Source organism: Lissotriton helveticus, chromosome 7 (assembly GCF_964261635.1).
Source record: "Lissotriton helveticus chromosome 7, aLisHel1.1, whole genome shotgun sequence".
Lineage (NCBI taxonomy): Eukaryota > Metazoa > Chordata > Amphibia > Caudata > Salamandridae > Lissotriton > Lissotriton helveticus.
The window spans coordinates 1,042,006,812-1,042,031,313 of NC_136068.1; the positions used below are offsets into that span (position 1 = coordinate 1,042,006,812).

The following is a 24,502-nucleotide window of genomic DNA, read 5'->3' on the forward strand; positions in this document are numbered from 1 at the left end:
CATGAATCTTGGGACGCAGACCACCAAAATGTTTATTCAATGGCCTAAAAATCGACAGAGCCTATATTGCCCCTGACTTCTTCATGGCCACTACCATTGGGGAAATCCATTGTTATTATTTATTTTTATTATTTTATTTATTTTACTTATAAAGCGCACTACCACCAAAAAGGCATCCTGGCGCTATTGACTCACCACAAGAAGGGACATGACAGTGAAAACAGGGACCAGACGACCAACTAAATTTTTGGGAAGAGCCAAGTTTTAAGTCTTCTTCCGAAGGCACACAAGTCACTAAGTTGTCTTAATTCCAAGGGGAGTTGATTTCCAAAGCTTAGCAGCAGCATAACCAAAGGTTCGTCCACCTGCCCTGACTTTCCTAACTCTTGGCATTGCCACCAATTTAGCCGCAGAGGAGCGGAGACATCTCGCAGGCACATACCACACGAACTTTCGCTGCATGGACACCGGACCCACCCTGTGTAAAGCTTTAAACACTATACAGAGAGACTTAAACTGCACTCTCTGTATAAGAGGAAGCCAGTGTAGTTCTGCCATAGCCACTGAGGAGGCAGATCTCCTAGGCCACCCCAAGGCCAATTTGGCAGCTGTCGACTGGATCCTCTGCAGCCTATCAAGCAAAAACATAGGAGACTCAAGAAACAAGGCGTTGCAATAATCAAGCCTGCTAAGAATGGTACTACGAACTATCAAACCCCGAGCGTGAGATGGCAACAAATGAAGGATTTTCCGCAGGGACCTAATAATAGCCAGACAACAGGTCACCGTTTTCCTGACCTGTAGTTCAAGAGTGAGTTTCGAGTCAAACAAGATGCAAGATTATGCACCTTCTTGACCGGTTGAACCATGATCGTGGTGTTCGCTGGCTAGAAGTTGCCAGGCAAGGCACAGGGTAAGGCAGAGGGAATTCTGTCCCTCGGACAGTAGAGCACCTCTGTCTTATCTGCATTAAATTGCAGCGAGTTCTCCTTCAACCAGGAAGCCGTATCACGCAGGCACTCGTGAAACACTTCTGTTGATATTGATTGATCCCCTTCAAGGGAGAAGATCAGCTGCGTGTCATCGGCATAATTAATGATGTTAATGTTGTGCCTTTTGATGACAGCAATCAGAGGTTTCATGTAAATATTAAATAAAATAGGGCTGATAGCCGAGCCCTGTGGAACGCCATATGTGATGGATGAGTAGGTAGATTGAAAAGGGGGAGGGATACCGCTTGCTGTCTATCCCCTAGAAATGACCCCAGCCACGTCAGGGCAGTTCCCCTCACCCCAACCTCACTCAGTCTTTTCAGCAAAATCCCATGGTCGACCGTGTCGAACGCGGCAGACAGGTCAAGCAGAACCAGCACCGCTGACTGCCCTCTGTCTGCCCGCGTCCGAAGTTCGTCCATCACGGTCACCAGAGCAGTTTCGGTCCCGTGAACTGGCCGGAATTCAAACTGCACCTCCTCTAGCAAATCGTGTTGTTCCAAGTGCATGGAGAGAGTGCTACTCACCACTCTCTCCACGACTTTAGCTGGGAAAGGCAAGAGAGAAATGGGCCTAAAGTTCTTCAGGCATTCCGGATCAAGTGAGGGCTTCTTTAACAGGGGTGTCACCGCTGCATGTTTCTACTGTACTGGGACCAACCCACTGGACAATGACTGATTACAAATCAGTCGGAGAGTAGGGAACAGCTCTGCCTTAAATTCACTCCAGATTTTAAAGGGCAGAGGATCCAGCGGGGCTCCTGAATGTACACTCCTGGCCAGCCTATCAAAATTATCCAGTCCAAGGGGCACAAACCCAGAGAGGCAGTAAGGGACCTCGCCATCTACGCTGCCGGCGTTATCGCTTCTACCCATCTCCAAGTCCACTGTCCCCGAGGGATGCTGGCCCCCTCCCAGATCATTGATAATAGTATTAATTTTTTCTTTGAAGAACCTAGCTAGGTCTTCACAAAGTTCTTGGGAGGGGGGTATCACGTTCTTCGCGCACTCCGGGCTAGTTAAACTATTTAGAATGTTAAAGATACTTCTCAAGCTATTAGGAGCCTTGAGCATCAAGGAGGAGTAGTGCTCCGCCTTAGCCATGTTTATTGCTTTCTTATAGCTCAGATTCTTAGATTTCCACGGAGCCTTATCGATATCAGAATAGCTACGTCTCCACCTCCTTTCAGCATGCTTGCAGTCCAATTTCATATTTTTTAAATTTTCATTAAACCACACAGACGAGGGTCTACCCCTAACCCGGTGATTTTTTAGGAGGGCTACTACATCCAGGAAAGATTTCATTTCACTGCAAAAAGAAACCTAATTCTCAGCAACAGGCTTAGATGGGGAGAAACAGTCGTCTACCCTGAGCATAGGGGCAACGCCCTTCCGTCGCAGAAGGGACTTCCAGTCTCTACTTACGTAGTCAATTGTGATCGGTTTAACAACATTATCCAGGTACAGCTTACCGAATTGTTCCTTCAATCTTACGCTTATAGTCAAAGGAACACTCTGCACTTTGTGTACAACTGGAACTGCGCCTGGCTTTAAAATGATGTAATGCCTGAAACTCTTAAACCCAGTCTGTCTTCAAATAAGGACTTAGGTTTATACATCACCTCTTGTAAAGAAGACACCTCATTCACAAATGTGTCCATCAAGGAAACGGAGAACTCAGTACTAGGTTTTAACACCATCCCATATGTTCTCTGTTCCTTCCATCCAAGGATGGTGTATCCTCTCTTCGTCACATAAACCTCTGAATTAGTCAATCTGTCTTTCTAACTAAGGTCTTCTCGAAACTAACCCATCATCTCAATTTCTTGTCCTCCAAATACAAGAATGAAAATGTCAGGCAGTAACAAATCAATATGGCCCTACTCTTTTGCATACAATGGGAAACCCAGAATCCACTGTAACTATTAGTGGAACCTTTCCTATGATAATCTCACATACAGGTTCGCCTTGTTTTTTTCTGATAAGTAGCAGGAGAACCCATTTTTATTGGTAAAACCACCCTGCTGTCAAGTTTCAGATTATCCTATTTGTTAAGGGGGACTCTGTTCATTAACATAGACAATTTTCTGGAGGCCTCTAAAACCCCTTTCAAAGTGACCAGTTTTCTTTCTTTTTTAACACTTCATGCTGGTCTTCACTGTCGCTGGGCAATTCTTGGAACTAGCAATTGTGATTTTTTTCGAATCACACCTAAAGCATACATCAGCATTGACATTCTTATTTAATCTTCTCAGTTCAGTAGAAGAAACATTTTGCTTAGGTACAGAAGCAATAGCACACACTCTCAGTAGAACTTTACCTCTTCCTAATTCTTTGGACAGCATGATCGACTTCTCAATCTCCCTGGCAATCTCAAGTGTCTCTTCCAATGAATGGTTTATGCAGCACAGACTTCTTTCCTGTGTGAGACTGTCAAAACAATTCACTATCAGTTGATCTTGCTAATACTTGTTTAGAGTATCTTCAAACTCAAGTTGAAACCAGTATCCTCAACTCGGCCATAAAGGAAGGAATTGATTCATGTTGTGCCTGCTTACAATTGGAAAAGCTGTGCCTGTCCCCAATTATGATATGGTCATCTTTGAAATGATTTTCGTTTCGCAACTTCTGTAAACATATCCTATTCTGTAGAAGTAATGGAGCTGGTGGTCAAAAGGTTTCTGCCCCTCTGTGCCCAAACAACTACAAAATACAGCCTATTTCCTTAAGGCAGGAAAATCTATTCCACCAATGGCTAATTAATATCATCCAAAAGTATTGTACCATTGCTTCCATTTCATTGTGGGAGCACATGATTTTGGTAGGAAAGAGACAGGTAAATTTGGATTCAGCTGGATGTGAGTGTTAATTACAGATACGTCAAAGATTAAGAGTAACAGTGTAGGAACCTCATTCAGAGGGCTAAGGGGAAAGTAGGAGCTACTGGGCCCAACTGTGGGGATTGACTACCTTTATGCCTGATGTCCCAGGGCCTAACCTGCTGTAGAGTCTAAACAACTGGCTAAGTAACCCTTCAGCACTTGAAACAGTGGTAGGGTGGGTCAAGCAGTCCAAATATTTCTCCGGTATGGGTCAGAGGAAGACACTAGGGGACTAACAGATGCTCACAACTCAAAAAGTTCAGCAGCAACAAATGAACCTCCAGTCAGACACTTGCTTTTATGAAAAAATTAGTATTTATATATGAACCTAAAGTAAAATATGTCATTCACAAACAATGCAAACAGTCTTCTAAGGTCAGGGCTCTAATGTTTTATAGGCAGGTTCCTGAGTCACATTTCCCTCTCGCTAGTTGTAAGAGTTATTTCCCATTCATAATAGTGACATTCAGGTTAAGTCCCACCAGTAGTCAAGAGTCTCAGGAGCCCCACTCCTCATTAAAGTCAAATGTGTTCTAGCGCCAAAGTACTATGTGGCATGCAAGTTCCCCCGAGGCTGCCTGGCCTTTATAGCAGTCTTACCAGTACCAAGCAGGATCTGAAAATCCAGAGTCTCTGAACATTCCTGCTTCGCGGGTACTAAAGCTGCAGCGGCTGTCTCCAGTAAGTTCTTCACCTGCGGCCTGGAATGTGCAGCAGTCGGGTGTCCTTGAGCTCCTCACATATATCCTGCAGAGGCGGGGAGTCCTTGATGCTTCGACGATACTAAGTTTCCTGGGATTCTTCCCACAGGTGGTGGCCTAGGGGTTCGATACCCCTGGTTCTGGTTCTCAGTGAGGGCTTGGGTCACTACGGCGGTCTCATCCTCACGACGTGGGTCCCGCCCAAACCACGCTCCTTGCCTTGTTTCGCTGCCCCCCTAACATACGGGGTCACTGTCCTCATTCTGTGCTCAGGTATTGGCCCAATCGGCACAGCCGCAATCTTCACGGCAGTTCCACCTGGCACACTGGCTTTGGTATGATCGGCATAGCAGTAATTTACACGGTGGCCCCAACTGGCATATGGGGTCGCTGACCACTCCTGCACACAGACGATGACCCGATCAGTGCAAAGTTCACAGCTCACTTCATGGCCCCCTCATTTAGCATATGAGAGGGATGCCCCAGTGTATCTGGCTCCTTCCAATGTTTTCCTCTTCTTCACAAGGCATACTGGTTTTGGCAAGTAGGCAGGCATTGGTGCTCCAGGGGCAGGTGATCTTGGATACTCTGGGCGATGTCCCCTCACCGAGCTGGGCTACTGGCCTGGGACCTCAGCCCTGGTCACTGGGAGAAGTCTCACGGAGCTTCTCCTCCTATTACAGTCCGAATGGCTGCTTGCCAGTTGACAATTTTGGGGGGCCTTAAGCTCCCTGTCTTATAGTCCATTTCCAGACACCATATATGATTTAGAGTCTGAGTCCTTGAAGTGAGAGTGGGGGGTTCTGCTTCCTTTTGAAATGCCCTCTCCTCTGCCTTTCTCCACAAAGCAGTTGTTCACAGAAAAAGCCACTCAAAGTCTGAAAGCAGCACAACTCAATCCATGGAAGTGACTTGAGATTCACACCTGGATATCAGCCACAGTGTTGTGTATCAAAGGGTTATCCCAGGGCCTCAGCCCTACTCCTTATCATTCGCTTACCAACCCAATCTCCTTCCTGAGATGCGCCTGGCACCGTCCTAGTGACCTCTCTCTAAATCATAGAGCACCCTTTAGAGTAAACCGAAGAGCCTGGCTCCCCTTCCTCCAAAGTGTCCCACCCAGCTCACAGAAATGCAAATCTGTCTCGGTGGGAGGGGATTCCTCTACATACTCATGTTCTTCTAGGAAGCCCTGCGTCTCCCCAAATGGAACCCATAATCTTCCATGTATTGTACCATTCACAGGCACACATACGCTCAGCACATGAATATAACACAAGCACTGCATAGCATTTAATCAACTTTATTGTATCATTCACACACATACATACATCCACAAAATGTATAACACACAGTGCACAGCACTGCACACCAAACTGATGAAGGCCAAGGGTGAGTTAAGCACACAGCAGTGAACTACTAACTAAGTGTGCCTGTATGCCTCACTCTAGTGACATGGGTAAAAGGGCCAGTTCACTCCTACTGATCACTACACAGTATGAGGTCACCATCACGCTCATACTGCTCAACTCCCGTCATTGGCCGTAGCCTTTCACCACTAGGAGGGTAGCGCTTTGGGCACCTCTCTCTGTCCAAAAAGAGCACAATCTGAGAGATGCATGAGCCACTTTGGCCCTCTAAAACAAAAATCAGCATCAGGGATACAGACATCATTACAGTTGGGGCACTCAGGACAGGGGTGCACGTCCATCACCATGTGAGGGATTTCTCCGTCACAACAGACAGAAATGCATTCATTAAGTGGCCCAAAACTAATCAATTGCAAGGTAAGTGTCAGCTTGAAACATCCACATATATAAATAGTCTGAAAAAATTATGGAATCCAATTTCCAGCTAGAGACAACAGCTAATCACTAACAGTCAAACTGACAACCATTCAGAAGCCAGAATACATCTTTACAATCCTGTTCAGTAATACACTTAGGAGCAGAGTCTGCTGCAGTACGGCAATGTTACTGAGAGTGGACTCAGAGAATCAATTTCCGCCTCTTAGTTAGGTGGAAAGCCCAAACAACTGCAGTACAGCCACAGGAGCCGTGAGGACAAACACTAAAGCAAGTGGACACAGGGCATCAACCCATGCCACGCTATTGTTAAGGCTTTGCGGCATCAGTAAGGTTCCAAGCATGTAAGTCGGATGTGTGCTTCAGGTGGGGGTTTCCTTAGTCTTCAAGTGAAAATTAAGTGATCAAAGCAAAATAAAGAGATTGTTCCAAACTAGTTTAGCTCATGTGAAAAGTGTGCCTAGAAGATGGGGTCACGGAACCTTGCATGTTCACAGGGAATAATGGCTACTCCATCAGAGTAAGCAATACATACGTGGACCCACAATGTGCAGTCTCTCACAGAAATGCTCTTGCCGCCAAAATAGGAGGTGTTCCAAACGAGAAAAGGCAGAACTTCATCAAGTCATTTCATGTAGTTTATTTGATCATGGGACATCAGCACAAGATGCCCCTCTGTCAATATCCCAGGCCTCCAGTATAAAAATCTAGAATCTTCACAGAGGAACACTAAGGAACAGTGCAAACATTCCAATTCCAGACCACTACAATACTCCTATGGAATCTTATGGGTGTGATCTTCAACACCAATGAAATAGTGGAAAGTATAGGCAATAAACCATTAGTTGCTGGAAGCACTGAGGTAGTAATTGATTACGTGGCAGTACTAAACTTTGGCTTACTCATCACCATTGAGGTTTCCTATGAATTCTGTTCCTCTGGTAAGGTGCACTTCGATGGCATTGGGCTCTTCAAACTCAAGTTGATGATGATGGGTTAGGTGCCAATGAGGAGGGACAGTTGAAGGAGCAGTCAACGGAGCAGTCAAAAAGGAAGCTACTGTTGACAATATGCTTGTCAATGAGTGTGACAGACAACCCAATTGTTGATGGAGTGTTGTGAGGCATATAGTAAGTTCCAAGGCTGTGAGGTAAGTTACCTCTCATACACCATCGGGTATTTCACTATGTGATAGGTTCCATAATAGAACTTTACGGGTGAGGAATGTTGGGGCAGTTGATTAGAGCTGTTTAGATGGACGGCTTGTTTCCACAAGTTGTGTCAGGGTATTTATACAAATGTTATGTTAGCCGGATTTATAGAGCGCACAGATGCCCCAGCGAAGGGGCATCCTGGCGCTAGCAGAACAGAAAACCGGACAGAAGCAAATAACAGGAACCAGAACACAACAACACTAAAAATCTAAGGGAAAAAGAAAAGTTTTAGAAGCCTTCCTGAACGCCAGAAGTCCGTCAATCGCATGGATATGAACAGGAAGGGAGTTCCATAGCTTGGCAGCAAGCACTCTAAAGGAGCGGCCGCCAATCCTAGACCTTTTGAAACGCGGTACTATAGCCAGGTGAAGTCCGGAGGACCTCAAAGACCGTGAAGGAACATATGAAGAAATAAGATGCTCCAGAATCTGAGGGGAAGAGTGTTTCAGGATTTTGAACGAAAGACAGAGAGACTTAAACTTGATTCTCTAAGCAACAGGGAGCCAATGGAGCTTGTAAATAGTTTTTTTGGCTGAGCAGAATCTTGGTAAGCCTACCAGAGCCCTGGCGGCAGCGTTCTGAACGCGTTGGAATCTAGAAAGATCAGCCTGATTAGCTCCAAGCAAAAGAGAACTGGCGTAGTCCAACTTAGACAGAATCATAGCTTGTACAATGAGCTGTCTAGTAGGAGCGTCAAAGAATTTAAAAATGGATCTGAGCTTACGCAAAGTCCCGAAGCACATAGCAGCAACTCTTTTAGTGTGGGCGGTAAAGCTGAGTTTAGAATCAAACCAAACCCTTAGATTTTTAACCTCAGTAGCAGGCATGGGAGTAGGACCGAGCCCTGGAGGCCACCAATTGTCGGCCCATAGATGACTCTGTTTTCCAACAATGAGCACCTCGGTTTTCTTGGCGTTCAATTGAAGGCAATTGTCAGTCATCCAACGGGCCACTGAGATAAGTCCCTCACGGAACTTAGCTGCCTCAGGATCGGAAGCCCCACTTATTGCAACCGCCAGCTGTGTGTCGTCAGCGTAGGACACCATAGTCAGGTTCCCACGCTTGGCGACATCAGCCAGCGGCTGCACATAGAGGTTGAATAAAGTGGGGCTGATAGCCGATCCCTGCGGAACTCCCTGGGCAATCGAATAGGGTTTAGATTCAAACGGTGGAGTGGCAACCTTGAAGGTACGACCGGATAAAAAAGATCGAAACCATTCAAGCACTATGTTGTCGACACCTGCATTCAAGCACTATGTTTTCGACACCTGCCTCAACCAATCGTTGTAATAAAATATCATGGGAGACAGTGTCGAACGCGGCACTGAGATCAAGGAGAATCAGTGCCGCGGTGTCACCAGAATCTACCACCATTCGAAGATGTTCAGCTATTGAGAGTAACGCAGTCTCAGTACTGTGACCGGGCAGGAACCCATTCTGCGAAGGATCTAATATATTGGCAGAATGGAGATGATTGGATAAGATGGTATTAACATGGGCCTCGGTCAGTTTAGCAACCCACGGGAGAAGGGAAATGGGGCGATAATTCTCCAATTTCAGTGGGTCCAGGGCAGGTTTTTTTAAGATGGGAGTCACCTGGGCTTGCTTCCAGGTGCCCGGAACAGAGCCAGAGGATAAAGACAAATTGATAAGATCGCATAAAAGGGAGAGGCAAAAGGAAGCAGATTCTCTGAATTGAACAGGTCGTAAAGGATCCATGGGAGAACCTGATTTAGCTTTCACTACAAGTTTGTTGAATTCCTCCATTGAGAGCTCTGGGAGGTGAGATAAAGATAAAGTAGTTTTCAAAACAGGTATCTGTTTCTCCGAAGACCCTAAAGAGCTAGGAAAGGAGCGGTAGATGGCCTCCACCTTTCCAATAAAAAAAGCAGCCAGATCCTCACAATGGGAGGAGGAACAGATCTCATCAGCAGGGGCTCTGCTGGTTGTAAGATCCTTAAGCACCTTAAATATTAATTTGGTTGGGTTAGTGCTGGTACTAAATTCATGAGAAAAGTAGGCAGCACGAGCCTTACAAATCGCTCTATGGTACTTCGTAATACTAGCAAGGTACAGAATTTTCCTTTCGGGCAGATATGATTTACGCCAGGCTCTTTCAGCTTGTCTGCAAGATTTTTTTAAGAGCCGAAGTGAGTCATCATACCAAGGACTGGATTCAGTACGCCGCTGTTTACTCTCAGCGATGGGAATCAGCTTGTCTAAGGCTTGAATCAGCCAATTGCAATAAAGATCATAACCAGACTCCACATCAGTAAAGGGGCTCAAAGGATGAGAGCTAAGAAACTGATGGAAGTCGGCCAGTTTTAATTTTTTCCAAGGACGTCTGAGAGTAATAGGAGTAGAGGCTTTAAGGGAAGAGCCATTAAACGTAAGGTGCAGTTCAATTAAATGATGATCAGTCCAGGCCATGGGCCTCGGAGGCAGTACCTTAGCCATCGTTAGATTAGTAAAAATGGGGTCCAAAATATGACCACCAACGTGGGTGTAGTGATCAACTAATTGAAATAGCTGGAGAGCCTCCAGGTCGGCAAGAGTACTAGTAGCCGCCGGGGAGCAAGGAGAATCAAAGTGGAGATTTAAGTCACCGACAATGCTAAAGTTAGCAACTCTTCGGGCCAATGAACTAACTGCATCTGGAAGAGCTGCCCTAAAGGCAGCATCCGGACCCAAGGGCCGGTAAATAAGCAGGCCAGAAAAAGTAAAGTAAATAAAATACTTTCTAAAGATGCCTTGAACAACGACTTGAAGGGCAAAGTTGGCGACAGGATTCTTGTGACCCTGACCGAGAAGAATCTACGCATCAAACAGAGGCTACCAAAATTCTGTTGCCACTGGCGATCAGCATTTCGTTTCGCTTGCATCGGCTTAATTAACCCCTTCTGCGCTGATGACAAGCTCAGCTCGTCATGAGGTTTACCTGTCGCGCGCTCATGCCGAGCTGAGCTCGTCATGAACCGCAGGGTTTTAAAAACTTCAGCGCGCAGCGGGTAAACCCGCCGCGCGCATGTGGTTAAGAATGTGGAAGGGAAATTCTTGTGATAAGTATTCATCTGTTCCTCTGCTGTCAAAGTCATTGTAAATACATATACTGGTCTCTGGTGGGTCAATTGTTCGATACAGACTGAGGAGTGCCTTACGTTATTGCAACTCATTAGCTGCTCAGCACTTCTTAGTGCATTACATTGGCTGCCATTTTAATGTGGGAAAACGTACAGCATGTCGGTGGCCATTTTAACTGTTGAAGGGCTGGAATTATTCCTACGGCGTACCCTCTTGTATAATTTACTGAGTTCGGGCAGCTATTTCAGTATTGCGCATGTGCAGTGAGGTGCATATTGGGGCTTATGTACGGTATTGTGAAGGAATAAATACACTGTTCTGCTATTGCGCTTGCTCAGTGATAAGCATACTTTACACATCATAATTATTTTTCAGTGTATGTGCTTTGAAGCGCACTTTGGAACTAGTGTACAGTGCTGCAGGGCAATGCATAGTTTTGTTTTCGTGCATAGTCAGTAATGTGTACACTTTAATCTTCATAATCATTTTTAAACTAAATTGAACACGCATGTGCAATGATATGCACACTCTCCACACAGTGCGAGTAAATAGTATCTTGTTGAAGTTCGGGCGCATGTTCAGTGACTCACACACTTTATTCTAAGTATTTTCACTCATTTTAGAGATACAGCGCATGCCGTGATACGCACACTTTATTACAAATTAAAGGTTTTCAGTTTCTAATTGTTGGTACTTTATGCTACATCAGTGATGCATACACTCGCTTCAGTGCGTATTGCATTACCACATGTGATGATTATCTACTACCATATTTACATACAGCTAGAACAAATTTGAACACCTACAGCAGTATTGTATATTCTTAGTGTGCCTTTTAGGGTAATGTGTTTTTTTTCCGGAGAATACTTTCTTCATTCCTGAGTAATACTCATGGGGTCAGGGAATATTTGGAATGTTTCGCCTCCTCAACCATTCTTAGCAGTGTCTGGTCAACCTATCCTCAAATGGGAAGAATGGTGCGAGTACATTGAAAATTATATATCCACATTTGAAGAGGATGAAGAGGATTTTACCACTGAAAAGGAAAAGAAAATACTGCTGCTTTGTTTAGGTGCACGTGGATTGAAAATGTATAAGCAAATACATTTTAAAAAACAGACTTGCGAGTCAAGGTGATGATTACATTAATGCCCTAGAGAATTTGCTGTCGAATTCTGTTCCTCTGGTAAGGTGGACTTCGATGGCATGATTTGCTTTAAACTCAAGTTGATGATGATGGGTTGGGTGCCAAAGATGAGGGACAGTTGAAAAAGCAGTCAACAAGGTAGCTATTGTTGACAACATGTTTGTCAATGAGTGTGACAGACAACCCAATTGTTCTAGACGTGAACTGTATCCACATGGGTGATGACTTGAGTGGCATAACTGTCTTTTAGAAGATTCTGATTCGTGGTCATTATGCCACAATTTTAATGAATAAACTGCAGAAAAGACCCAGACTGCTCAATGGCTACATCAAATTGCTTTTATTCTTTTTTTTTGACGTTTTATGGTAGCAGCATGATGAGATGAACTGTTAACCACAGGACGGTGTTCTTTGAGGGCAAAATCCAGCCTTCCTTCTTTGCAGAAAAAAAAAAGATTTGCAGATGCCTCTCTCCTGTCTCACTTGGAACGGGTATCGGAGTAAGACCCTAGACACTACAGACTGACACAAACAACTTGAATGAATACTTCTGTCTTGCTCCAAGTTTTATTTTTATTTATAGATAAATGGCAAATTAGATAATCAGCTTTGCCACATAACAAGAGTCCAGAGGCAGGACATTGGGGCTGCTTCAGAAGTCTTCAGCTAGGCCTGTGAACTGTAGAGCCACATGGAAAAAGGCAAAAAAAGAGACCAAAAGTTTTGCATCAGATAAGTTATTATGTCCGTAGAAACAGGAAGTTCCATCTAGATGTTGAAATTGAAGTATGTACGTTTTGGAAAAAATCAAGGCTCTGTGAGAAGTCCCCTTCCACTTCAAGTGGAAAAGAAAATCTGACCTTTAGTGTTGTTTGGTACTGAGGTGGAGAAGACCTCGGCACCTCCCAACCTCATAGAATGCTTGACAGAACAACGATGCAGATTGGATAACGCCATGTTTCCTCCTAGCCCAACAGAAGCTTTTTGTGGTGAGCTGCTTCCCGATGCATGGATTTCTACCTCTTTTGCTTCTCAGAGTGCCACACAAGGTGGTGCTGTGGCTTGGTTCTGGGATAGCCGTGCATGGTTTGGAAGAAAGGCAGAAGTATGGAACAGGTGTTAATCACTACTGTAAACTTGGATAACAGAATAAGTGAACTGGATGTCACTGGAGGAGGAGCAGTAGCAGCGACCACAAAGAGCATAAACGCTGACAGGTCAGTGCTTTGAGAAGGGCAGTCTGGCTCGAGCGGAGTCGGCACATCTTACGCAATCATACTCCGGTCCGGTCCTACAGCCATTCACCTGTCAAGAAAAGAACACACTTCTTTTCGGGCCAGTCATACTCTCATTCCCGTTCAATGATGTTTGGATTTCATGCTAATGAAGGTCAATGACACGCAGACACTTATCTTGTATCTGCCACTACAAGCCACAGCGTTAAATAAACTCCATATCTTGATAAACAGCAGTCCTCAGCTAAGGCCATCAAGTCCTGAAAAGCATCTATTAGAGTCGGAGGAATCGCAAGCAATAGTCAGACAAGACATCTCTGGGTGTGCATCAGGTTGGCCCAAGTGCATCAAAAAAGCATGAACGTGTTATATTTCTGTGAAATGGAGCAAATAAGCAGAAAAAAATGACACTCGAATCATCAGTAATAACTAGAACACTACTGCAGTTAATAAACCAACCACACACAAAGATACAAATACAAGTTGTGCACACTATGCACACGCAGTAAATAAAGACGAACTTGCTTATTAGACAGTATACAAATGTTGTTTTTATATTTTTGAGTGGCAAAGACCACCAGAAAACACAGATTCTGTGATATGATATAGCCCGCCCCCTCGTCCCGGGACTGCAGCTCCTGAACACAGCCACTTCCGTTGTCTTCGCGGAGGGGAGACCTGGACCGGCGCCCAGACAGATTAGCAGCCCAGGAGGACTCAAAATCACGGCTTCAGTGCTCAAACTCCCTTGCTGCGGCCAGTCCCTCTTGTGAGGGGGCAGCGGGCAGAGTCCATGCCGGCATAATGTCCGGTAACAGATAGTCCGCTCTACTCCAGCAAGACCTTCCCCCCTGCGGCCTCCAGCGCGGCCTTCATCTTCTCGGCTTCTTCTTTCGAAATGTTGGCCTTGATCTCCTGCGGGAGCGACTCCACCAGCTTCTTGGCCTGCAAGGCAACGCAGAGCGTCAGCTTTAAGTACATAATTTCACCCTCGGCTCGGTACCCCTCCGCCTCCCGCCACAAACATCAGGCTCTACATTCAGGCCAGCGCGCGGGCATTCATCCTTTCCAATCAGGGAGATAATCTCCAGCACGCGGTGCATGTGGGTAATCTGCTGCACGCGCGCCGCCATTACATAAACAGAAGATTGCATGCTATGTTATCGGCTGCTGCTGGGAACAGAGCCCAAAGGGGGGCACTGCCGCATGCAGACGCGCAGCGACTCTTACAGCAACATGGGAGGTGGCACCGCAGACGATGGTTCATTGCGAGGAGCTGCCTCGCACCAAATAGGGCTCTCTTTACAACAGGGCCTATGCGGCCCAGGGATTTAAGCGCGATGGAAAACGGAGGGGGTGTCTACTGTCTCTAAGGCGTGGAAACGCCGCTAAAGGAGTGTGGCCAACCCAATTAGGGACGTGGCCAACCCAATTAGGGACGTGGCCAAAATCATTAGGACTTGCATTGTGTGCTTAAGAAAATCATAAAGTCTCACTCAGCAAAGAATAATACATTTCGAAAAAGTAAATTTGTTAATCAACAATAAAAGCAACAAGCACTTTACATTACTTAGAAATCTATCTGAAAGGCAGGGCAATGTGTGGCCTTCCTGTTGCCTTTGGCCAAGTCTGCACTAAATAAAAACTGCAAAAAAAGAAATGAATAAACTGCATGAAAGTAAATAACTCTCTAGACCCTCATTAGCTTTGCTGCCTTACTTCTGCCTTCAAGCCCCAGGGCATTGTCAGGGTAGATGCTGCCCCTGCCCACCCTCACTGAGTTCCGTACAGCAGATGCTGTACCACCACATTCTTGCTAGCTCACCTCCTGTCTCCGACAGCTGATGAAAAGGCCATGTTGGGAAGCCAGAGCACAGCAATTCTTTTTTTTTTTTTTTTTAATTGTTGCAGTTTTATGTAGCACAAACCTGATCCTTCGTATTGGAGCACTTTAAATGATCACCAGTTAATACATAAAGACAGATATTCATTTTTTTAACCTAGACGCAGAAAAGCATGTAAGAAGCAGGGGAGGCAGAAGGCAGGTTTTCATTTTAAGAAGAAATGAGAAAGACATCTAATCAGTGGCTAAATTAGAACATTTAATTACGATTTGTGGGATCAATTCCCAGCGTTCACGCTCAACTAAACTGCATGATCCTCGGCATACCACTACCGGACCACGCCTCATTTTCCTTGACCAAATGATGCGAGTAAGGTTGGAGAAATACGGTCACGTGTGGCAACGTCGTTAGGGTATTCTCAAATGTGTCCAAGTTTAAAAGAATTACTGTTGAAGGAACCGATTTTCTAATCCATTTTAATAGATGTAAAAAGTCTGTTTTTTAATACGTTTTTTGTGTGCAATTTGCATGCACATTTTGACATAAAAGTTATGGTTGCGCTTTGGCCCATACCCAATGTATAAATGTTCAGACAAGGTTTTGAAGTAGAGACAAAGTCTGAGGGGGCACACCGGTAAACCCTGCATGAGGAGACCACTGCCAGGTCTTCGGTGCAATGGAACACAGCGTCATTGGTACCGAGTTGGTGCCTTTTGGTTTTCATTTCCTTTGTCTCCCCATATTTGTGATAGCATATAGCCTATGCATTTTCTGCAAGTAGCATAGGAAATGATTCCGGGGGCTCATGGGAACCAATATCACCTGTGACTCTTGCAAAGGGGATGGATAGATCGGGCAGCTCTTCTGAAACATGGGACTGGCCTGTACAATGGGAAAGACCCACTTAGATTGGATTAGACCATGGGTACTCACAAACCTTTTCTCGGGGGCAAAAATTGCAGTTTGGTTTGTGGCAGAGTGCCGCATAGATGGGCCTGCGTAATAGGGTGGTGTTGGTGGGAGGGGAGGAGTCAGTGGGGGCAGGACTACTCGGGTAAAAAAAAAAAATCACCCCCTTTTCAAAACATTACAAGACCACGATGTATTTCCAAATGTGATATATGTATGTACGTACCCTGAATAAATACTGTCAATATTTTTAATGTGCTCTTTGTGTTTCTGACCATAGTTTTACATCTTTGCCTTGTTTTGACAAGAACCCAGTTCCCAGCTCTTGGGCCCTCAGTTACAAAGACACTTGGAGACACCCTTTGTTTGTCTCTCAGAAGACACAATTCATACCCCTATGTCTCTTAAAGTCGCTCCGAACAACCCTGAATGGCCCTGTTGAGAGTTTACAGTACCAAGCCCCAAGATCATCCAGCAAAACTCAGAAGCGTTCCTCCAAAGTGCATTGACAGAGGTAGGTTTCCTGTCCTCTCTCCAGCCCGCTGTGGAAACGTAAGCTCATGAAACTTACCACATGTGTGTAACCTCAGGCAATACAAGCATCAGTGACAGCAGGCTGCCATATTCTTACACTACTCATAACCTGCAATACCCTTCCTCTGCGCTCATATTCACATTGCTCCTACACCCTCGCTCTCTTCTGTTAACCCCTAACCTTTCCATACCTCCTCAATGCACTTCTCATTCTGCTTTTATGCTTTACTCATACAGTCTGCCAATCCCTGTTTTTCCTTTCTCTGCCCCTTCCTCTTCTCCCATTTCATTCTGCCCCTGCCCATTCATCTCTCTGTGCACACTGTGCCCCTGCCCCCTCACCTCTGACTCTACCTAATGCGTGCCAAACCGAATAAAGATTTGCTGTTCAATTCTGCAGCTTAAAGACATGATGCATCATCTATGCCATGACTCAGACAGGTAGTGTTGGATGGCTATAAATTATTACACTATCTTAAGTAATGCACAAAGCAAGCTGAATTGCCTGTAATAAGTGTTAGAAATATTGTCCGCAACACAGGCACAAACATTTTTTCACTCAGAATCACACACTTTACTAAAGTGGGGAAGCTGTGATTTATACATAATTATCCTGCTGGCCTGCTTCCGAGGCATATAACTGTGCATAAACTGCATCTCCCCCAATTCCACCTGTAAACTTTCTGTAGAACCACGGTTGTGAACCGAGAGCCTGTAGCATACCATGTACCTAAAGTGAAGCCATACCATAAAAAAAAGGCTAGGTGCAGCCTACTGATCCATGTGAGGACATTGCTGGATCCATATTATATTTATTCTATTTACACCAGGTGCCTGCTCTGAGAACATGAGGAAGAAAAGTCCAGGCTCAGCTGAAACCCTAACCGAGGGCCTTAAAAAGGAAAATGCTACTTACCAGTATGCATCTGTTCTCGGCATGTAGAGCTGCAGAGTCGTACACTTTTGCAATAGATCGGCACCTGGTCTTGGGCTCGGATGATTGTAGGTTGTTGTCTTCTTGGAAGAAGTCTTTGTAGTCACGAGATAGGTGACTCCTCCCTTGGACAATACTGCACATGGTCATCGACTCCATCCTCAGATTGTTTTTCGCCATGATGGGAAATGATGGAGTTAGCAGAAGTAAAGAGAAAAGGATGTCCATACGTGTGCATCTAAGTAAGATGAGTACTGGAACGGATACAAGTCCAGGGGAGGTGGGAGGGCGTGTACGACTCTGCAGCTCTACATGCCAAGAACAGATGCATACTGGTAAGTAGCATTTTCCGTTCGAGGCATATGAGTTGCAGATCGTACACTTTTGCATCGATTGTGCAGCAGTGTCTCCCCTAGCGGTGGTCGCTTGTATCCTTTGCAGTATTCTAAAACAGTGTTCTAAGGACAGCTTGGCCGACTGCAGCTTGCTGCTTGGCCTGCACATCAACACAATAGTGTTTAGTGAAGGTGTATACTGTAGACCATGTTGCTGCCTTGCATATGTCCTCTAGTGGTATATTTCCTAAGAAAGCCATAGAGGCTCCTAGTTTGCGAGTGGAGTGTGCTCTAGGAGGAACGGTTAGTGTACGTTTAGCTTTTTGATAGCATCTTTACAATCCACCTGGCAATTCCCCCCTTAGAGATGGGGTTGCCTTTGTGTGGGGGAGAGAAAGATACAAATAATTGTTTTGTCTTTCTGAAGGATTTAGTCCTATCTGTGTAGTATAACAGGGCTCTTCTAACATCTAAGGTGTGTAAAGCCCTTTCTGCAACAGAGTCTGGGTTTTGGAAAAGCACAGGTAGCTCTACGGATTGGTTAAGGTGGAAAGGAGTGAAAACCTTTGGCAGGAATTTTGGATTAGGCCTGAGAACCACTTTGTTAGGATGTATTTGAAAAAATGGTTCTTGTATTGTGAATGCTTGTATTTCACTAACTCTTCTGAGAGAGGTGATGGATACAAGGAAAGCAGTTTTCCATGTTAGGAATTGCAATTCACACTTGTGTAAAGGCTCGAAAGGGGGTCCCATAAATCTTGTAAGGACAACGTTCAGGTTCCATACCGGAGCAGGTGGTAACCTAGGTGGGATTATTCGTTTTAATCCTTCCGTAAATGCTTTGATTCAGGTACTGTGAAGAGAGATAGATGTTGTCTATTCTGTAAATAGGCTGTAATTGCTGCCAGATGCAGGCGTATGGAAGAATAAGCTAAATTGGACCTTTGCAGGTGTAGAAGGTAGCAAATGATATTTTGGATGGAAGCATCCAGTGGATCAATGTGATTATTGTTACAATATATTGCAAATATTTTCCACTTAGCGGCATAACACGCTCTGGTAGTGGGTTTTCTAGCTTCTTTAATTATGTGCATTCAGTCTGGTGGCAGGTTTAAGTAACCAAACTCTAAGACTTCAGGAGCCAGATCGCCAAATTCAGTTGGCTTGGTTCTGGGTGTCTTATTTCTCCATGGTTCTGTGTTAACAGGGAGGGTGTGAGCCGTAATTTTTGATGTGGAACCAGTGAGAGATCTAGTAGTGTGGTGAACCACGGCTGACGTGCCCATGTGGGAGCTACTAGTATTAGTTTGAGAGACTGTTGTCTGAGTTTGCGCACTACTAGTGGAATGAGTGGGAGAGGCGGAAAAGCATACACAAATCTGCCTGACCAGTTCATCCATATTGCATTCCCTTCCGACCGTGGGTGTGGAAACCTGGCGGCGAAGGTTGGGCATTTTGCATTCTCGTGGGTGGCAAACAGATCTATCTGTGGATGCCCCCACATTTGGAAGAATGGTTGAAGAACTTGTGGATGTATTTCCCATTTGTGAATCTGTTGTGATTGTCGACTCAACAGATCTGCAATCTGATTGTGAATTCCTGGAAGGTGTTCTACAGTCAGGTGTATGTTTTGGGGAATGGCCCATCTCCAAATGTTCTGCGCAAGCTGGGACAATTGCAGAGTGTTTCCCCTCCCCCCCTGTTTTTGTATTTAGTACATGACTGTCATATTGTCCGTCCGGAATAAGACAGCTTTGTTTTGTACTTGCAATTGAAACGTTTTGAGTGCTAGGAAAATTGCTAGCAGCTCTAGGTGGTTGATATAGAACATTTTTTGTTGGTTGTTCAATTGGCCTTGTGTGGTATAGTGTAAGAGATGGGCTCCCCATCCTGTGAGGGATGCGTCTGTTGTGAGCCCCATCTGTGGAACAGGCTCTAGGAACGGCCGTCCTCTTGTCAAGTTTTTGGTGTTCTACCATTGCAGAGAGCGATATGTACGGCTGTCTACCAACACCAGGTCTGTGAGCTGACCTTGAGCCTGATTCCACTGTTGTGCTAGACATTCTTGTAATGGGCGCATTTGCAGTCTTGCATGTGGAACTATGAAGATGCAAGACGCCATCATGCCTATTAGTCTCATGAACACTCTGGCTTGGAGAGACTGCTGGTGTTGAAAAATGGAGACTAAAGGTCTGAATGCTCTGTATCCTGGCTGGACTGGGATACGCTAGAGCTGTAGATGGGTCTATGGTAGCTCCTAGATACTGATGAACGTGCGAAGGCTCTAGGTTCGACTTGGTGTAGTTTATGGTAAACCCTAAGTCGTGCAATGTCTGAATTGTTTGGTTTGTGTGTTGGACACATTGACTGAATGATTTTGCTTTTATGAGCCAGTCGTCGAGATATGGGAAGACATGTATCTGTTGTCTTCGGAGATGTGCCGCTACTACTGCTAAGCACTTTGTGAACACTCGTGGTGCTGTTGTGACCCAGAATGGAAGGACTTTGAACTGATAGTGCTGTCCTTGTATGACAAACCTTAGATACTTCCTGTGTGCAGGATGTATAGGAATGTGAAAGTAGGCGTCCTTTATGTCTAGTGTTGAAAGAAAATCGCCTTGTTGTAGTAGTGGGAGTACTTGTTGCAGAGTGATCATGTGAAAATGATCTGATTGTATGTAATGGTTGAGGGGCCCGAGGTCGAGAATTGGTCGTAATGTCCCGTCCTTCTTGGGGATTAGGAAGTACAAGGAGTAAACTCCTGTTCCCTGTTCTTCTAAAGGAACTATTTGAATAGCATCCTTTTGTAGAAGTGCTAGAACTTCCTGTTGAAGCAGAGTCATATGGTCTGTAGACATTGGACGCTGCCTGGGTGGTATGTTTGGGGGGGTTGGTGTAAGTTCTAGGCAGTAGCCATGTTGGATAATCTGTCTCACCCACCTGTCTGTTGTGATGGAATTCCAGACAGGTAGGAACTGTGATAATCTGCCCCCCACAGGAGTGGAATGCTGTAGGGGAAGCAGAGGGAAATCACTGGGAGTGGAAGAGGAGCGGTTGTTATTACCTCTACCTCTTCCCTTGTCTGGGAATTAGCTCTTTTCCGTGCATTAGACGCTACTAAAGAGTCTAGTGGCAGATGTCCCTTAATATAGACTGGATCAGATGGTGCTGGTCTATATTTCTTTTCTATTCTTGGATTTAACACCCTACAACGTACCGGGTCTTTAAACATTTCCGGAGCATGTTTAATGACTCCTTTGATCATGGGTAATATTTGCGTAGACCTTTATGACTGCTCAAATGTATCAAGTAAAACATCCTCATCAATGGTATCAGAGTGCATTGAAACCCCGTGGTAAAGGGCAGCTCTATTTAAGAGAGGATTAAACCCAATACTATCTTCTGGAGGGGAAGGTTTTGTTGGGTAAAACTGAAGATCAGGAATGTCGGGTACATTGTGTGGTGGGAAGCCATATATATCGTCATCTCTAGGATATTCTGGATTGACATCTTCATCTACTGGGTATGTCTGTGGCTCTGGTATGTCATTCCCCCCACCTAGATCATACTCTTCGTCAGTGTGGTGTGATGATGCAGGAGATTGAACAGGAGAAACTGTAGGTTCAATGTAAGGAGGGATAGGAGAGGAAGAAGGTGAAGGAGAGGAAGGGTGCATTAGAGAAGTTGCACAGTCCTTCTTTTTGGCAGGAACCACAGGTAGAAGCGGGGTGTCTGCTGGTCTATTCTTGTGAGGAATAGCTTCCACATGTCCGGTTTTTGGATTGATATGGACTTTTCTTTGTTTAGGATCTGGTCTAAACAGTTCTTCTTCCTCTGCAACCTTCTTCGGCATCGATTTTTTCGGTGCCGATAGGGGTGGTTTTGTGTTTTTTGCTGTAGGAGGCGTTATCGAGTCCCGTGGCAAATTTTTCGGTGCCGAAGGTGGTTTCGGCTTGGTAGGCTTGTTAGAGGGTTTAGATGTCTCTGAATCAGGCCTTGGAGTCTTTGGTACCGAGGTTGGAGATTTTGGAGTTGAGACAGGTCTCGTTGGCCTTGCGGCGTCAGACTCTGGCTTTCCATCTTTATTTTTGGAACCGGAAGGTTTTGGAGTCTGAGCTCTTTTCGGATCCGGTACAGTCTTCGGCTTCGGAACCGATGCATCTTTTGGTGTGGGCACCGAAGGGCGATTGGGCTTCGGTGTCGAAGAATCCTTCGGTGTCGAAGGATGTGGGTGCTTCGGTGCCAATGGAGGAGGTGGAATTGGCACGTGTGGTTTTGTCGGTGCCGAGGCACCGGAAGGCGTAGTCGTTTTCCTCGGAGCCGAGCCCGAAGGCGGGGCGTCTGAGGGGATATTTCGGTCTCAACTGGGCCCCATGGGCAGACCGAATCGTCTGAGTCCTCTGCCTCCGATATGATCTAGAGATGAGGCGAGTCTTCCTCGGCGACGAGTGGAGCCTCGTCCTCGGAGATGTCTTCTTCGACTATCTCCTCCTCGAAGCTGGCCTCCGGTGCTGGTGCTGATCTCCTCATCTCGTGTCGACGTGCCCTCCAATCCCGAATGGTCTTCTTCGATCGGAAGGATGCACAAGCTGTGCAGGTCGACTCGTCGTGTTCCGGCGATAGACAGAGGTTGCAGACCTCGTGATGGTCGCTATGAGGGACTTTTGCTCGACATACCGGGCATCTCTTGAATGGAGTTCTGTCCATGAGGCGTAGGCCGTACGGCGCCGATAGGCCCAACGGCCCGCTTCGACGCACCGGAATGTAGCTGATGATGTCAAAAGTAGTCTGTTCGATGTCGATAATATTTATATAAAGTTTTTACGCTTCGATGTTGCTGAAAAAGTCTTTTCTAGCCGGAGCGGAAAACTTTCATCCGAACCCAGTGGCGGAAAAAAACAATCTGAGGATGGAGTCGATGACCATGCGCAGTATTGTCCAAGGGAGGAGTCACCTATCTCGTGACTACAAAGACTTCTTTCAAGAAGACAACAACCTGCAATCATCCAAGCCCAACACCAGGTGGCGATCTATTGCAAAAGTGTATGATCTGCAGCTCATATGCCTCAAACCATACATTTAACTAGCAGCTCTGTTCTAGAGGCACCAATTGAGAGATTAAAGAAGGCACACTGTCTGTTAGCAGCACGTATAGGCAGCACAGCCAATGCACTCAATGGCAGGGTAGGCAATTGACGCCAAAGACGCAGGTAAGGGCGGGGGGCTACAGGTGAATATGTGAGACACTGGTTATTAGCGCATGTCCTGTTCATGCTTTTCCCGGCAAATGCAGCCCCAGAGGAATTACAACAGGCAGAATTGGTCCTAATCCGGCCTGTCTGATTTCCGCGGGGCTGCATGGAATGGCCTGGCGGCTGCAAGTGGCCCACAGGCTATACTTTGAGTACCGCCGGATTAGACTATTCAAAATTTTCAAGTGGTGCACAAGATCAGAGTGGCTAGCTGGCCTTGTAAGGATTGCAACTAACTGGATAAAAGCGGACCTTCGGAGCACAACTTGGCTTGCAAGTTTATCTCTTGAATGTTTAAAGCCCCGATTCGAAGACCTGCTATCTGAACAAGTATTGGGAAAGCCAATAGGTCTCGCCAATAGGAGCATACCATGTACCTAAAGTGAAGCCATGCCATAAAAAAAGGCTAGGTGCAGCCTACTTATACATGTGAGGACATTGCTGGATCCATATAATATTTATTCTGTTTACAGCAGGTGCCTGCTCTGAGAACATGAGGAAGAAAAGTCCAGGCTCAGCTAAAACCCTAACCGAGGGCCTTAAAAACATACATTTAACTACAGAGACAGCTCTGTTTTAGAGGCACCAATTGAGAGATTCAAGAAGGCACACTGTTAGCAGCACGTATAGGCAGCACAGCCAATGCACTCAATGGCAGGGTGAGCAAGTGACGCCAAAGACGCAGGTAAGGGCGGGGGGCTACAGGTGAATATACGAGACACTGGTTATTAGCGCATGTCCTGTTCATGCTTTTCCCGGCAAATGCAGCCCCAGAGGAATTACAACAGGCAGAATTGGTCCTATTCCGGCTTGTCTGATTCCCGGGGGCCGCATGGAATGGCCGCGGCTGCAAGTGGCCCACAGGCCATACTTTGAGTACCGCCGGATTAGACTATTCAAAATTTTCAAGTGGTGCACAAGATCAGAGTGGCTAGCTGGCCTTGTAAGAATTGCTACAAACTGGATAAAAGCTGACCTTCTGAGCGCAACTTGGCTTGCAAGTTTATCTCTTGAATGTTTTGAGCCCCGATTAGAGTACCTGCTATCTGAACAAGTATTGGCAAAGCCAATAGGTCTCGCCTATAGAAGAACTATAGGCTTTGTCAATTTCTTTTAGCTATGTGTACAGCAGCCTGGCTGAAAGGTAGAGGGGAAATAAGGCAGCAGGACACGGCAAATGATGATCATGCAGAGGAGTGACCAGTTTTCTTAGCATGGGATTATGGTCTGCCTCCGCAAAAAAATAAAATAAACGGTTACGTTTTCTGCTATCCAAGCAGAAGTTCTCTGTGGTGGCCCTACATGAAGAAAGTGCCAAAAAGGCCATGCAGAAAAGAGAGCACAGCGCAGTCTGCACCTTTGTAGCATCTTGAAACCTATAGGCGTGACTTTTGGTTGCTTTTTTCTGGCACGATGGGATGGGGGAAGCAACACAGCAGGGCAAGCAATAAGGGGGTGCAAGTAAAAGGACTATAGGTACCTCTGAAAACAGAAAGCAGTGGAAGTACACTGGGCAAGAGAAGCAGTACTTGGGCCATGCTCCTGGGTAGGGACAAACACATGAAAAGGAAGTGAAGCCAGCACATTTGTGTTTCTTGCCTGGAACTGCGCCCTCATGGCAACAGTGATCATGGCAAA

The 24,502-nt window shown here is 45.7% G+C and overlaps 1 protein-coding gene across 1 annotated transcript in view; it reads right to left on the minus strand.

Moving 5' to 3' along the window:
* Positions 1-13,589: 13,589 nt before the first annotated feature.
* Positions 13,590-24,502, minus strand: part of MRPL12 (mitochondrial ribosomal protein L12) — a 96,687-nt gene continuing 85,774 nt past the window's right edge. The window contains exon 5 of the mRNA XM_078653840.1: positions 13,590-14,001. Within this exon, the coding sequence (XP_078509966.1) occupies positions 13,885-14,001 (117 nt within the window). The 3' untranslated portion in view covers positions 13,590-13,884. The remainder of the gene's footprint in view (positions 14,002-24,502) is intronic.